Source organism: Crotalus tigris, unplaced genomic scaffold (assembly GCF_016545835.1).
Source record: "Crotalus tigris isolate CLP2741 ecotype Arizona unplaced genomic scaffold, ASM1654583v1 scf7180000017694.5664430, whole genome shotgun sequence".
NCBI lineage: Eukaryota > Metazoa > Chordata > Lepidosauria > Squamata > Viperidae > Crotalus > Crotalus tigris.
Genome location: NW_024096572.1, coordinates 697,451 through 712,972, shown reverse-complemented (window position 1 = coordinate 712,972; position 15,522 = coordinate 697,451). Strand labels below are relative to the sequence as shown.

Sequence of the window (15,522 nt, the reverse complement as noted above, 5' to 3'; positions counted from 1 at the left end):
AGTTGGGGTGGGGGGTGTTTGGTTTTTATTCCACCCATCTGCTGGGTGATTGCGGCAGGTTTTGGTCACTTCACATGACCCTGGGACATTTTGACCGTCATAAATATGAATCATTTGCCAAGGATCTGAATGTAAATCACAAGACCCTGGAGATGCTGCAACATTCCAGCTGATCAATGCTTCTTCTGGGCTCAGCAGAAGTGCCAGGATCAGCACCAAGCTCCAGCTGGAGCCTGGCGCTGATCCTGGTGCTTCCGCTGAGCCCTGACAGCCCGGAAGAAGCCTCAATCAGCTGGAAAGTGGCACTGATCCTGGTGCTTCCGCTGAGCCCTGACAGTCCTGCGGCTCCAGCCATCTCTTGCTCAGGCTTGTGCGGTGCTGCCACCGGTTCAGCTCATTCCCCTCCCCTGCTACCACTTTTCTAGGATGGTCGCGTACCACCTGCCAGGTGCCAATGTACCACAGGTGGTACCCGTACCACTGGTTGAAAAGCCCTGCTCTTCACCACGCCATTCCACTCCACTCCTCACTCTATGTGACCACTAAGTTGGTGAAAGCTTAGTCAGTTAGGATTTCTAGCTCCACAGGAAGGGACTCCTTTTTCATACCATGAATATCCCATTAATTTCCCTTAGCAAAATATCAAACTATTTCCAGTCTCTATCATGAATACACACAGAAACTAAAAATTGTACAGCCTATTTTTCGGATATTAAACATCTCAAAAGAATATATCAAGAACTGAGGATCTATTGGTGGGTCAATATTGGAAGAAAGACTCTCTGCCTTCTTTAGAAGAATGGGTATTTAAGGTTTCTAATTTAGCAGAAATGGCTAAAATTTCTGCTTATTTAAAGGATCATCAAGAGAGATATGTTATTGTATGGAGAAGATGGATAGAATATGTTCAGAAAAAATATGAAACTACAAAGTTTCATTTATTTTATGAGTAATGGATTTGTTTATAAAATTATGATGTTAAAGTTTGAAGAGAGTTAAGGGTTAGTATGATTTTGGTTATTTTATAATTAGTTAACTTAAATAGATTATGTTTAATATGTTTGTATAACCCTGTACTTAGCTCTGGGAAGTGGGGGGGGAGGGGGGAGGGGAGTGGGGGGAGGATGGGTTGGAGGTTAAATAGCTTAGATAAGTAGAAATAGTTGTTTTTTTGTATATAATATTGATGTTTTAACTCGGAGAGAGGAATTGCTCGGGCATTTCCCCTGGATCGCATCCGGAGTGAGAAGATAGGAGGAAGGGGAGAAGTAAGTAGGAAGGTTGAGGAGAAGGAGGAGAGGGGGAGAGTGAGGAAGAAGAGGGAAAGAGGGAAGTGAGAGAAGAGGTTAGAGGGTGGATGCGATTTGCGGGGAAATGGGTGAGCAATACCGAAAGTTGTGTGTATAAATTTATTTTATTTTTTATCTGAAGTATTTTTTATGAATGTAATGTAAAATTGAAAATAAAAATAAAAAAAAGTAAAAAAAAAAAAGAACTGAGGATCAGATACAACACACTGGGCACAGCAATTTGCAATAATGGGAATGTCCTGCAAAAGAATAGTGCAGTGTGGGATTATATTCATATTACATCTTCCAACCATCTATAAGTAGTCTTCCACTTATGACCACAATCGAGCCCAAAAGGCGAAAGAGCTGTTAAATGAATTTTGCCCCATTTTATGATTTTTTTTGCCCTGGTTGTTAAGTGAATCACTGTAATTGTTAAGTTAGTAACACAGATGTTAAGTGAATCAGGCTTCCCTGTTGACTTTGCTTGTCGGAAAGTGATCACATGACCTTGGGGCACTGCAACCGTCAGTTGCCAAGTATCTGAATTTTGATAGTGTGACCATGGAGATACCACAAGGGTTGTAAGTGGTCATGTCACTTTTTTCAAGGCCTTTGTAACTTGGCCTTGTCATAAGTCGAGGACTACCCGTGTCTTATCTTCTAAGATGTTCCATTTTATTTCTTATTTCCTTACCCTTTTTTCTCATGTTAGTATTCTATTAGCATTCCAAGGCTACTAAGAATGCTCAGTCTTTCAGTTTTTCTGCTTTTTTTTTTTTTGTACTTCTACAAACCTGTTTTGCGCTTATATAAACTGGGAGCTACCATTGATCTTGCAGATATTTTCCTCTTTGCAATGCGGGATGCCATTCTGGGCACAGAGAATTTGCATTCAAAGATAGTTTGTTATTTGTATGTGAGCACACCAGCATTCTGAAATTATTTTAGAGAGTTCAAATGAAGATGTAATACAGGGCAGAACTTCATCCCAGTCTGCCAAAAGCAGATAAGATGCCCACTGGAATCAATATACATTTCATTTATAAGAACACTCTTTCTTGGCCTTAATTATGGAAATTAGCCCAATAAAGGCAAAGAATGTTAATCCTTTCAGTGTCTTCAAAAGTTAATTATACAGAGAAGAGACCAGAAGCTCTTGATCTCAGGTAGGTCAATTTCCCCACTACAAAGCTCAATCAATCTAGTCAAAGAATTGAATCAGCTGAACAAAAATCTTCAACTAGTTTAACCTTAGCTTTTCCAACATGACCTATTTAGATGTGTTACACTAGAATCCCGATTTTGCTTCACCGGCACAACCAATCTAACTGAGGATGAAAGGACTTGTAATGCAACATAATTGAGGAACATCATTTTGGAGATGGCTGATCTAAACAAAGTGATCTAAGACAAATGACATTTTTTTTAAAAGAAAGATGAGTTGGCTACTATTGAGTTTCTTCAAGTTTCCTTTGACTCAGTACCTCCACTACTCAAGGACCTATTCTATTTTTGAAGCATGTTGAAAATCCTCTGAAACATACTTCAATGTGTGAGAATGAAAAGAATATACCAGGAGTAGCAACTTTTCACTTTATTAGATTTTTTTTTAAAAATCTACCCTCTGCCTTTATCATATGCTATGTGATTGGCACACCAGCTTTTCTGCTTAAAGGTCAGAATAGATTCCGTGTGGCAGAAATGTGGTAAGATATTTCAGAGGGGTTTTTTTAGACAGCTAAAGAGGGTTCCAGTTTTTATTAGAACAGTGGAGAAACCTTCCCCTTCTTCTTTTTCTAGATATGAATTATATCTACTTCTAGACCTACTAAAAACCCTATGTAGATATCATAGTCCTTCATCAAAGGTCAGGTATTTAAGATTGCAGAATCTTACCTTGGCATTTATTTCCAAAGAATCCTTTACAGCACTGTGGTATCCTCATTGCCAAAGAGCAACTTCTCCGACAGCCTGGCAGGGTCCTGTGACCGATGGTGTATTCACATTGCTGCTTGTCTCCCTTATGATTTTGTATATGGAAATGGGAAAACAAACCAACCAGGGAATTAGCATCTCATAAGGCATAAGCATCTCTCTTTGGCTGTTGGCATGAATTTCAAGCTACTGTATACAAACAATGTAAGTACTTACTTTGTTAGAATGAGAAACCGTTTGGTGCAATAGTTAAGGTGTTGGACTAGGGATAGAGAGACCCAGGTTCTAGGACTTCCTTCGCATGGAAGCCAGCTAAGTGAGAGCCAGTTACTCCCTCTCAATGTTAATAGAGGGTCAGCCTCTGTAACAAAGTGGTTGACTACCCCTGATTGCATGAGACCCTGATAGCTTCCCAATCACCCCGTGAACTAGGTGAGCCAAGTAAAAAACAAGCTGATCTTGGAACCAAATGGGACAAAGCTAAGAAAAGTAACAACTTAGTTTTTTGCACACTCTGATTTGTTCAGAGCAACAAGATAGTATGATCCCCCCCCCAATGCTTTCAACATCTTAGTACCACAGAAGACTGGATAATAAAGACATAATAGTTTACAAATAAGTAGTATTTTTCTCCAGATTTCATGACTATTTGGGGAGGATTTGTGGGGCGGTTTTTATTTTTGGGTCTTTATGGTACACTAATCCTATATGAAGGTGTATAACACATCTTATATCTCCCTGCTCATCTTCACATATAGGGGCAGATATTTACCACCCATATTTGGTGATTTATCAGGATATCTGGAAATATGGTAAAGATATAGAAATTGGGAGTTTTGTTACACTTTCTCTGAATCTTTTTTTTAAAAAATCAATTTATTATTTAAAAATTGAGTAAAAAATATACAGTCACAATTACCGTTACTTTACTTCCACCAGGACACTGAGGATTCCTGAAACAGTTGACACAATCTCCCTATTGAGAAAGGAAAGCACATTCTTTAGACCAAATACTTAAAATGACATTTAACCAATTTTTAAAAATGCATACTTCTTAATGCCCACAATGTAAATGCATTAATGCATGAGCTACCCGATCCAGCATTGTGAAATACACAATAGGCATAATTTCCCCTTAGTTTTGCAATCATGCTCTTGTATAGATAGATGTAGTGATTTCCATATGCCAATATAGAATCTAGCTCTTGCTCTTTGCGAAAATTCCATAAAATCAGTACATTTTGTTTTTATCAGTCTTCTTCATATTAAGAATGTATGGAATGCACAAACCACTGTCACAGAAATACAAGAAGAATTAAAATATATGACAAGTTGGAAATGCAGCCTCCTACCTTGATGAGGCTTCAAGGCTTTTGGTTGACTTTGGCAGAATCTATGCTCAGACAACTAGCCCACAAGGAAGCTCAAATGCATAATGGATTTTTTTTTCAAAAAGCAAGTCCAGTAAATGAGATAAATGAATGAAAAGAATGAAGAAAGCATTACACTTCATCAAGTTGCCTTTATAATAGAATCTAACACCATTGAAAACACATAATGTTTTCCATTTGTAGAAAAATAACACATAACACAATTATTCTTGCTAAGCCACATTAACAGCTAGCACACTGGGTACTTAAATGCTGTTGTTTTTTAAAATAACAAAACAACTAGGAAGGACCAAATGACATAAGAAATGTCATAACTACTTTAACCCTTGGTCTAAACATATATGGCCACCTATATGGCAATGAGAGCAAGTTTAGTGTAGTGGTAATAATAATAAAAGTTGGAAGGGACCTTGGAGGTCATCTAGTCCAACCCCCTGCTCAGGCAGGAAACCCTATACCATTTTGGACAAATGGCTGTCCAGTCTCTTCTTAAAAACTTCCAGTGTTGGAGTATTTACTGCTTCTGGAGGCAGGTTGTTCCACTGATTAATTGTTCTCACTGTCAGGAAGTTTCTCCTTAGTTCTAGGTTGCTTCTCTCCTTGATTAGTTTCCACCCGTTGCTTCTTGTCCTGCCTTCAGGTGCTTTGGAAAATAGCTTGATTCCCTATTCTTTATGGCAGCCCCTGAGATATTGGAATACTGCTATCATGTCCCCCCTTGTCCCCCCTTGTCTGGTGAAAGATCCCAGACTAGAAAATGGAAGATTGCGCATTCCAGGATGACCTTAGGCATAAAACCAGCTGTAACTCTTGCTCATCTTTTGGAAGCAGGCATTGGCCAACTATTTCCAAAAGCCTTGCCAAGGATTTCTGGAGGAAAAAAATGGCGCCCTGAAGATGGCCCCATTAAAAGCAGAGCCAGAGACCGTGGCAAAAAATGAAGAGCCAATGAATAGAGAGGCTCCTTGAACTCCCTGGGTAAGGACAGGACACATCCTCAAGGGTTAGGGGTTAGGGTTAGGGGTTAGGGTTAGGGGTTAGGGTTAGGGTTAGGGTTAGGGTTAGGGTTAGGACATTTGGTCCTCACAGGGAAACAGCAAGACAGAAATCTCTGGACAATTTAGAACTCTGGGAGACAAGGAAATAGCTATCTTGCTCAAGCTGTAGTTGTTGCCTTTAAAAGAACACTAAGATCACATGCTTCCTTTTCTAATTACATCTGGAAATTGCTTGTTAGACCTGGTGAGTCTCACCAGGTGAGTCTCCCTTCAATGCTTAATGAAATAAAATTTTAACTACAAGCTTAAGAACTTTTTTTAAAAAAATAAATAAACAGCACAAAGCTAATTAAGACTCTAATTAAAGAAAGTTATAAGCAGATTAAGAGTCCAGATAAATTTGTAATATGTTTTTTGAGGAATTAATTATAAAGAATCCTTCCTGCGGGAAAGGAGATTTATTTTGAACTTTTTCTAAGAGACAATAGAGATAAACAATTTTAAAAACTGGACACTCAAGGTGCTAAATATTTTAATTAAAGGAAAAGAATATATAAATATAATCTAATGAATCCCCCCACCTTAATGAGCAATAAATAGATAAACATAGATGTGTGTTTATACATACAGAAATAATAGAACAGCTACTGAAATCAGTAACAGTTACACACAGGCAGTCAGTTATTATTAATTTATTATCCTCATTATGATTATTAAATCCTATACATATATTTGTGCAAGAATATTAGTCTCTTTTTGAATATTTTTTTAGTATTTTTTCTGATTTACTTTCAAATTCAGACTGCTTTATTGTTCTGGGACAGGATGGATGGATGGATGGATGGATGGATGGATGGATGGATGGAAAGCAAGCAAGCAAATGCTTTGGATTCATGTGATATCTGGAAAAGTAACAACATTTCATCAGAAGGACTGACCGGAAATTCAGTTGTCATAAAAGTGTCGCAACGACCACCAAGGATGGGATCAGCTAACATGCAATCAATCCCATAAGCAATGCCACCATCAAACTCTAGATGCCTTTGTATGATCTTGCATTTCCTTTCATTAAGGAACAATTCACCCTAAAAACAGATATAAATTCATGATGATATTAAGAAAAAAATGACAGGATTAGGGAAAAGGAGAAAAAAAGATTAAACTAGACAACCTGGTAGTTTTCATATTTTTGGATAAAACTTCCATAATCCTAGCCAGCATAGTTTACTGTCAGAAATCTTATGTAGTCACATATTTCCCCATCCTACAATTTTGTTTTGGAGTAAACAAAATTATGCAAAGCACAGAAAAGGAGTAAGTAATAGGGAGCATAAGAAACCAAGGCATTCTTCGACTTATGACTGTAATATAGCCTGCCCATTACAGGTTTAAGCCATAATGGTCATAAAGCAGGCCATCATCTGACTAAACCCAATTTTATTATCTTTTTTGCAGTGATCATTAAGGGATCACCATGGTCATTAGATGAATGCCATGTTCATTAAATGAACGTATTATTCTCAATTAGAAATAAATGCTGATTTTCAGCAAAAATCGTGTTCATGTAACTGTGGGATACTGCAAACATCTGCATGTGCGGCTGATGGTCGAGTGCCTGAAATGTGGTCACATGACTGCACAAGTGAGTGGCTGTTGGAACTTTGGAACTGGGTTGCAAGCAGTGCTGGGATTCAGCCAGTTCACACCAGTTCGGCAGAACCGGTAGCTATTTTTTTGTTGCCCAGGCCCAGAATGGACTTCCAGAAGCCGCTTCCACACAGAGAACCAGTTGTTCACATATTTGAATCCCACCATTGGTTATAAGTATCTTTTGGGGGGGTCCAACATAACTTTGTATGGTACTAAGTGAGTGGTTGCAAGTTGAGGACACTCTTAATTGTTTATCATTCATGCATAGCTTATACTTGTTCAGTTCATCTTCCCTGTTAATCATCATCATCTTTAATACATTAATTTTCAGATCCATATTACATTATATAATACAACCACTGAAACTTTCCCTGCAAGTAATCCTAAATCATAAACATGGCTTTGTCTGCATGTAAAAGGACATATATTAACATAACAAAATCATATACTCTAATATTACAAGCATTAATTATACTGTACACATATTGATAAATACATTAAACAATGAAGGGGGCATCATGCATCTTTGCCTTATTCATTGTTCCAAGTTAAACCATTTTCTACATGACTTTCAGAGCCAATTTGTATGAAGTCCTGCAACACCACAATCTGTTGTATTTACAAATCTTTAGAAGCTGTTCCAATTGAAGATATATTTCCTCTATGTTTATGGTATAAAGTAATTTGCAAATTGTGTCCTAGAGCAGGGCTTTTCAACCTTTTCACCCATTGTAACACTTTTAGGATATGACAAAATCCAAGTACCACCAGTTGCCTAGCAAGGTATCAAAAACTTGACACCCCCCCAAAAAGGAAAAAAGTGATAAAGTACAGGTAGTCCTCGACTTACAACAGTTCGCTTAATGACTATTCAAAGTTACAATGGCACTGAAAAAAGTGCCCCCCAAGCCACAGCCGAGCAAGACACCTGCCTGCCCACCAAGCGGTGCTCTTCCTCCTGTTTGAGGTTTTCATTGTTGTGAGCATTTCTGTTGGGGATTGGCAGCGGAGATGGGATGGGGGGTGTTTGGTTTTTATTCCACCCATCTGCTGGGTGGTTGTGGCAGGTTTTGGTCACTTCACATGACCCTGGGACATTTTGATCGTCATAAATATGAATCATTTGCCAAGGATCTGAGTGTAAATCACAAGACCCTGGAAATGCTGCAACATTCCAGCTGATCAGCACTTCTTCTGGGCTCAGCAGAAGTGCCAGGATCAGCGTCGAGCTCCAGCTGGAGCCTGGCGCTGATCCTGGTGCTTCCACTGAGCCCTGACAGCCCTGAAGAAGTGCCGATCAGCTGGAAAGCGGCACTGATCCTGTTGCTTCCGCTGAGCCCTGACAGCCCTGCGGCTCCAGCCATCTCTCACTCAGGCTTGTGCGGTGCTGCCAGCGGTTCAGCTCATTCCCCTCCCCCGCTACCACTTTTCTAGGATGGTCGCGTACCACTTGCCAGGTGCCAATGTACCACAGGTGGTACCCATACCACTGGTTGAAAAGCCCTGTCCTAGAGTTTTCAGGACCTTGTTAGAAGGCACAGGGTATGAGTAGAATCAGCCTTCCCAATCCCAAAGCAAAGACCACAAGACATTCATTTGTATGCTAATTCTTCTCCACATATAGTTGTGCATGAGAAAAAAAACCCTTTATTTGCAATGTTTGCAAAGAACCCAGAGTTTTTGATTATTTTCAAAATTCTCTCAATGAATTGCAAGAGGCCATGTGCAAATTCTGCAAGAGTGGTTAGTTGCTATTACAGATATCGTCATTGTCTTATAAGTTTCATAGTGTCCTTTTGGACTGTGTATTGGGGGGCTTTCCTTTGAAGGGTAAATTCCAGATATTGTGATTGAAATAATTTAATTCCCCTTCTTGGATTTAGTTCTTTGAGATTCTAAAGGACTGATTTTTGTCCTCATGATTTGGTAACTATGTAAACGTTTGGAGAGATTGTTTGAAATCTAGTATTATATAACACTTTGATTACCAGAAGTAAGGTTTTATAGACCCTTAAGAAGTTTGGTTAAAGTATATGGGTCCCTTCCCCCCCCCATGGTACTATGTATAGAATGAAAATACTTGATTGTCCTTTGTACTTGAAACCATGTCATTTATTTTTGATGCTGTAAAATAATAAAAATATGAATCAACCTATTGAAAAATAAGAAATACTCACGCTATTGGTCTCATCATCACCACATTTCACACTAAGATCTGAACCTTGAAGAGTCTTCAGTGAATCTGAGCTTGGGAGGGCATATGCTAAAATCTGTAGAAGATATAGGGAAAAGATGGAGGAAATTCAAGTTTAAAATAGAAAGTTTCTATTACATTTATTTTATAAAGCACCCAGAAATTGTGATCTTTGAACTCCTACCTTAGCATTCCCAATGATATGGAATTTCAGGTACTGTTGTAGTTTCTCTTTGTTTGACATTTTAAGTAGTTCATCTTGCTGTTCCTTTGGCAGAGCTCTGATTACTGTGTCAGTGGGCCAGAACAAAGTGACTGGTTGATGAAGAGGATCGTTAATAACATTTATCAGTCCTGTCTTCTAAAAGAGGACAAAAGAGAATCAGATTTTCTTTCTCAATGCAATGTTGAGCAAAGAGAGGGAGAAATGAATGGGGTCTTTTTGACATCTACAGTCAATCAAGGCATATCCACCATATAAACTACCAAACAATGATTAAGTAGAGATATGATTTTGAACTCTAAGTCAACCATGTAGGCTTACTTCTATCAGGTTGTAGAACAAGTTGTACCCATTTTTTGCTGCAATCATTTTGAGATTTTCCTAGGAAGCAAAGAAACATACTATGAATAAAATGCAATGCTGCTTTCAGAAATATATCACAGGAAATATTTTTGATTGTAGGTGCTTCATTTAATATCTTAACAGAAGTGGGAAATGGGAGCAGTTGCTTTTGCAGATTCCCAAGAGGAGGAAAGGAATATACATATTGTACTACTTGCTGTGAGGATACTGTATAGAACCAGTTCTAACACATAGTCCTAACTAGGGGAGACAGAGGAGCACAGGGGAGCCTGGTGTGCTACGTTCCATGGGGTCACAGTCAGACACAGCTTAGCGACTGAACAAAAACAACACATAGTCCTAACTGGTGCAGTGGACAGCATTTTAGTGAAAACAGGAATAGATTTTTGAAGCCAAAAGGTTGTGAAGGCGTATCTTTTTTTCTATCATCATCAAACTATTCTTGATTTTATCTGAAGCATCTACTCCACCTATTAATCTTTAGTTTATATTACTTCTATCATGTCGAAAAAAGTGGTTGTTAGAGGCTGACAAAGAAGAAAGATTCTCACTGTCCTGTCTTGTGAGATTCCATTATGTCACTGTGATACAAAATGCTAGATGAAGAAGTATTGGCCTGATGTGTTTGTGTGTGTGTTTGTGTTTGTGTGTTTCTTAACCCACAGATTCAGTAGTTAGGATACAACTATCAATGGGCTTTAATATCCACATCATTTTTGTTTGTGACAGCATTGGTTACACAAACTATGAATGTTAATCTTTGTTACTGAACATCTTGGTTCAAAACCTGGATTACCTGACCTCTCTCTCAAGGCATGTGATTCTTACTAACTCAGTCTTTTGCTGGAAAGCCTATATTTTGCATAGGGAAAATTGAAATTTTGGAAAAGCTACATGTGATAAATGTGTACATATTTGATTAATGTTTATAGAATGACAGTATATAAATTTGATAAATAAATAAATAAACAAATATATGTATATTTGTGTGTGTAAGCAGCATTTACATGTCTGTGTTTTATATAGTTGTCCTATATCACAAACTGATAACTGCAACAATGAGGTCTTATCAGTGTTTTCTTGAGGAAGCTTTTTTTCAAAATTCATTTTCCCTATTACTTAATTAACATTTTTATTTTATTCTAACAGGTTCATGTGTTAGCAGCAAGCAACATTGTAGTCTATAACCCAGCAACTTTTAATTACTTGATAATTTCAATGCATATTGAGTGCACCTTTACAGGTTTCCCTTTTTCAAAAGAAAATTCTTGAGTCTTCTGTGGAACCAGGACCTTGTCTATGATATGGATTATTCCATTTGTGGTGATTATATCACTGGTCAGTATCTTTGCTTTGCCATTCAAAAGGACCGTATTCTAAAAAAAATAAAAATGTACAGTACAAAGTAACAAAGCTCTTCCACAATCCTGAAATAAAGTGAGGTAGACAGTTTTATTGCTGATTAAATAATTAAAGGAGAAACCACTTTTCCTTTCAGTATTGTGTACAGTGCTGCTCAGCATGTTTGTCAGGAGGAAAGAGTAAGTGAACAGAGCAAGCAGAGGAGTTCAAATAAAGGATTACACATTTGAGCAAGTGTTGCTCTATTGAATGGGCTCTCTCAGTTTAAATGCACAGGAGCTGTTCTTGCATCTAAAGTGTGAACATTGATTGCAGGTAGAGGTTGTGAGAAGGGTTCTGTGGATTATGACTCCTCAGAAGAGGCAACTTAACATCATATTGATTCAGGGAAGTGCCTGCAACTAAAAAAACATGATATTCCCAATTCCAATCTAAGAGAGTGGGATGGTGACCCAACATTTTTAATATTAAAATTATAGGGACTTAGGTATTTCAGAAGATTTAGCAAATCAAAAACTGTACAGTTCTATCCAGAAAGGATCCAGTTTCTTTTTCCTTTCGAACTTTCATAATATTTCTCTGGGTAGCTGCAAACACTGAACCATAATTTCAAGTTTCTTATTTTACATATAGCATATTTCAATATTGTATCTTATCCCTGGAAAGACCAATGAAGGTATGGTTATGTGTCCCATTGATGAGAATTGGTTACCTGTGCAAATGTGATCTTGAGTGGTTCTCCTTGAAGCGTGGTGACAGTTTTATCTGAAGTCAGATCATTATACAGCAATCCTGTACAGGATACAATATGATAACGCAGAATCTGGGGCATCACACCTTTGGAAACCCAGTCGGTGATCTTGAAGAATAATTTTTCAAAAATGATTTACTATGTTAAAGTGGCAGAAAGCAAAGAATGAACAATTATATTTTAGCTTTGCCATTATATTATTATGACCCCAACTCATAGATCTTTTCGAAATGAGACACCAGGATCTCACATTGGAGTCTCCTGCAGTGGGTTCCTTGTTTAACTGGAATCCAAGCCGCTTTATAGAAACAGGATGCAAAATTTATGACCACTGAACCCTGGTGAATGTCCCATCTAGTATCAAAATGTTTTTGTGGACTTACTTGTAATTCAGCTAGAAGGGCTTCATTGGTTGGTGCAAAAACAGTGAAGGGGCCTGTTCCTGTAATATCTCTGAGCGAAGCATCCTATAAAAGTGGGAAACAAAATGCACATTTCAGTCAATATATATTTCAGGCACTTTTATATATCTCAGAAAGTTATTGAATATGAAAAAAATCCTTAAAAATGCTTTTTACAAGTTGAGACACTGGGAAGAGACAGCCTGTGACTTTCTTACCATTAGCTTCCCATTAAGCCGAGTAGTATTGAGCTCTTTTGAAAGTTCCTGTAATAATAATAACATTAAAAAAATTAAAATAATAAAATAGTACACAGTAACACCAAAAATGTAAATATATGAAATGGTTGCAGAAGTAATTTCTACAGTGAGGTATGAAACAGATAGATATGAGTTATGTTCTGAACTAGAAACTGATATTTTAATATCCTCACAGATTTCTCTATGGATCAAGTTGTCTTAAGGCTTGTTGGGTATAAAGTGTTACTAGGTGTCCCGGTGACCTTGCTACAAAATGCTAAGTCATGTTTACAATGGTTTTAATAAACCTTTTAGATGGCTCTGTTGCACTGGGTTGTGAAGAACTTAGCTAACATTACGCCTCTTGCGTCTCATTACTGCATTACATGCCTTATAACTTTTATTTTAACAACATTGATAGTTATCCCTGTATGTGTACAATTTTATTATTTAAGTATATTGGAATCCAATGCGTCTAGTGTTCCTTAAACATGGGGATTAGGACTATTGGCATTAGAAAAGCACAGTAAAAATTAAAGACATGCACATCTTTGGTTATAAAATATTACAAAATATTTTTGAAAATAAATAGATAAATAGCAAACATGCTTTTCACTAGCCCATGCAGGCTGATACCAAACCAACTTGCAATTGTCCTCAACATTTCTCACTTAGAGGATCCCTGGATCTCTAGATTTAGGCTCCAAAGTCTAGGATTAGGTTCTCAGTAGGGGTGTAATTATAATTGGTCAATTACTAATGTACTTTCTTGTGATCTCTCACCCATACTCTGGTATTATTTGGCCTGTTGCTAGTGAGCACAAATACCTGATCATAAATATTCAGTAAGGAAAATATCTCACCATGGAGATGCTACCTCTGCAAATAAATCCATCTCCAATGTAGTTGGCTTTACAGGTGCAAGTCCTTTCTGACTGTAAAGTATCATTGCAAATGGCATTTTCTCCACATCCACCATTATTCTGATAAAGAGGGAAGCAAGGAACATCAGCTAAAATATACTTTGTCTCAATGAATTTCAATACAAGTTCAATGAGTAAACTAAGGGGAAGAGCTGCCACCTAAAATGAAACTGATTTAAGATTCCATTGCTTTGAATGGAAGCTCTTTCATAGATACAAACATTAATATTTTATTAATAATGAAGACAGGATGAAAACTGCAACTCTAGTATATGTCAATGAAGATTCAGTCATCCAGGCCAAAGGTATCTAAATGTAGAAACATGACAACTGGACCAAACTTTGGACCAGTTTGGTTTAGTTGCCATGATTGAACCTTTACAACTCTATTCATTTTCTTGGTTCTTCTCTGTCACTGCAAGAAGAGTCACCACAGGGGTAGAAAATAACTGAGCAAGCATGGAGAACTGCTAAGGGAGACTTTTTTAAAACAATTATTTGAATATCAACTAGTCAGGAATACTGGGCAAAAGCAATCCTTTTGAACCAGAATACAGTAATCCCCTGAAATAGATTTGGGATGCAAAGTGTTTATTGTAATGTAATGTAAATTATTTTATACTAATTGTCTGGGAAATTCTTTCAAGATATTGCACATGGATTCAATTGTGAATAGTGTTATCTATAGTAAACATGCTGACGCCAAAATGATGACAGGCATACACTGATGCCATCATACAAATTACTTAAAATGGAGCCTTAATTTTCACATTTCTGAACCGCTCCCTCAAAGAGAGAGGGATTTGTATGATAATGTTGACACACACACACACACACACACACACACGTCTTTGTTAATTCTTCCTTTATTCCCTACCTACATTCAAGATTGTCAGTCAGAAACCAGTGGGATAGTCATCCTGATAGAAAATTATTACATATTTTACAAACTTCTATCATTACACTACATTTTATTTCTATTATCGTTTGTAAAATCTGGCTGCCAAATATAAGAAAAAGAATGCTCTCAAAGTATCCAATATGGCCTGTAACCAGAACTTTCATATCAACACCTCAAGGTGTATATTTAAGTCCATTTTTACAGAAAGATCTCTATGGGCTACCTGAAAAAGACAACTTATTTTCTTAAAGCTTTCTGTGATGTTAACTTTAAGAAGGACAAATTGAGAGGAAGAGTTTAAAAATGATGTCATGTCGTAATTTAAATTTAAACAAACATGTTGTTTGCCAAAGAAATTGGCAAAATGAAGAACTGTAAAAAAGAATTTTTTAAAATAAAAATAAAAATGGGGGAAAAATTCCATCAAGGGATTCTTGCAATTTGGGTTCAATTAAATATTGATCTTTAAAATCCTCTGTATCAAAATATGTACTTCAATCCAATGTTTTTAGCTTTAGGTAGCTGAATTATGGAGAAAAGGGACATTTTGCCACTTTGAAAGCAAGTTTACACATGGGCAGGTTTGCTTTTCAAGTAAGAAAAAAAGACAGAAGTCCATTGGATCAGATTCAAATCCAACTTTATCTAGCACTAAGGATAAAAAACACTCAAGACCAGCCAGGTACTAAGGGAAGCAATAGTATCTGCAGGCTATGATTTAAAAAAAGGTCAAGATGGCTCCCATGATAATATGAACAAAACTCTGTCTATTTGTTTATCTTTTTATCTTGTACAAGGCTGTCATCCTGACCTCATGACTACAGCTTGTGAATCTCTGTTGAAAACCTGGAAAATGGACAGGAATGCTCTTTATTAAATCTTTCAGTGGCACCCAAACT

At 37.3% G+C, this 15,522-nt stretch overlaps 1 protein-coding gene across 1 annotated transcript in view; it reads right to left on the bottom strand.

The window, feature by feature from the left end:
- The window catches only part of STAB2 (stabilin 2), a 99,982-nt gene that overhangs the window by 16,100 nt on the left and 68,360 nt on the right, over positions 1–15,522 (bottom strand). Inside the window, exons 46-56 of the mRNA XM_039338192.1 lie at positions 13,663–13,782; positions 12,779–12,826; positions 12,543–12,626; positions 12,121–12,267; positions 11,282–11,422; positions 10,005–10,064; positions 9,645–9,821; positions 9,444–9,536; positions 6,555–6,701; positions 4,147–4,203; positions 3,189–3,312 (exon numbers count right to left, since the gene is read on the bottom strand). Of these exons, the coding sequence (XP_039194126.1) occupies positions 3,189–3,312; positions 4,147–4,203; positions 6,555–6,701; positions 9,444–9,536; positions 9,645–9,821; positions 10,005–10,064; positions 11,282–11,422; positions 12,121–12,267; positions 12,543–12,626; positions 12,779–12,826; positions 13,663–13,782 (1,198 nt within the window). The remainder of the gene's footprint in view (positions 1–3,188; positions 3,313–4,146; positions 4,204–6,554; positions 6,702–9,443; positions 9,537–9,644; positions 9,822–10,004; positions 10,065–11,281; positions 11,423–12,120; positions 12,268–12,542; positions 12,627–12,778; positions 12,827–13,662; positions 13,783–15,522) is intronic.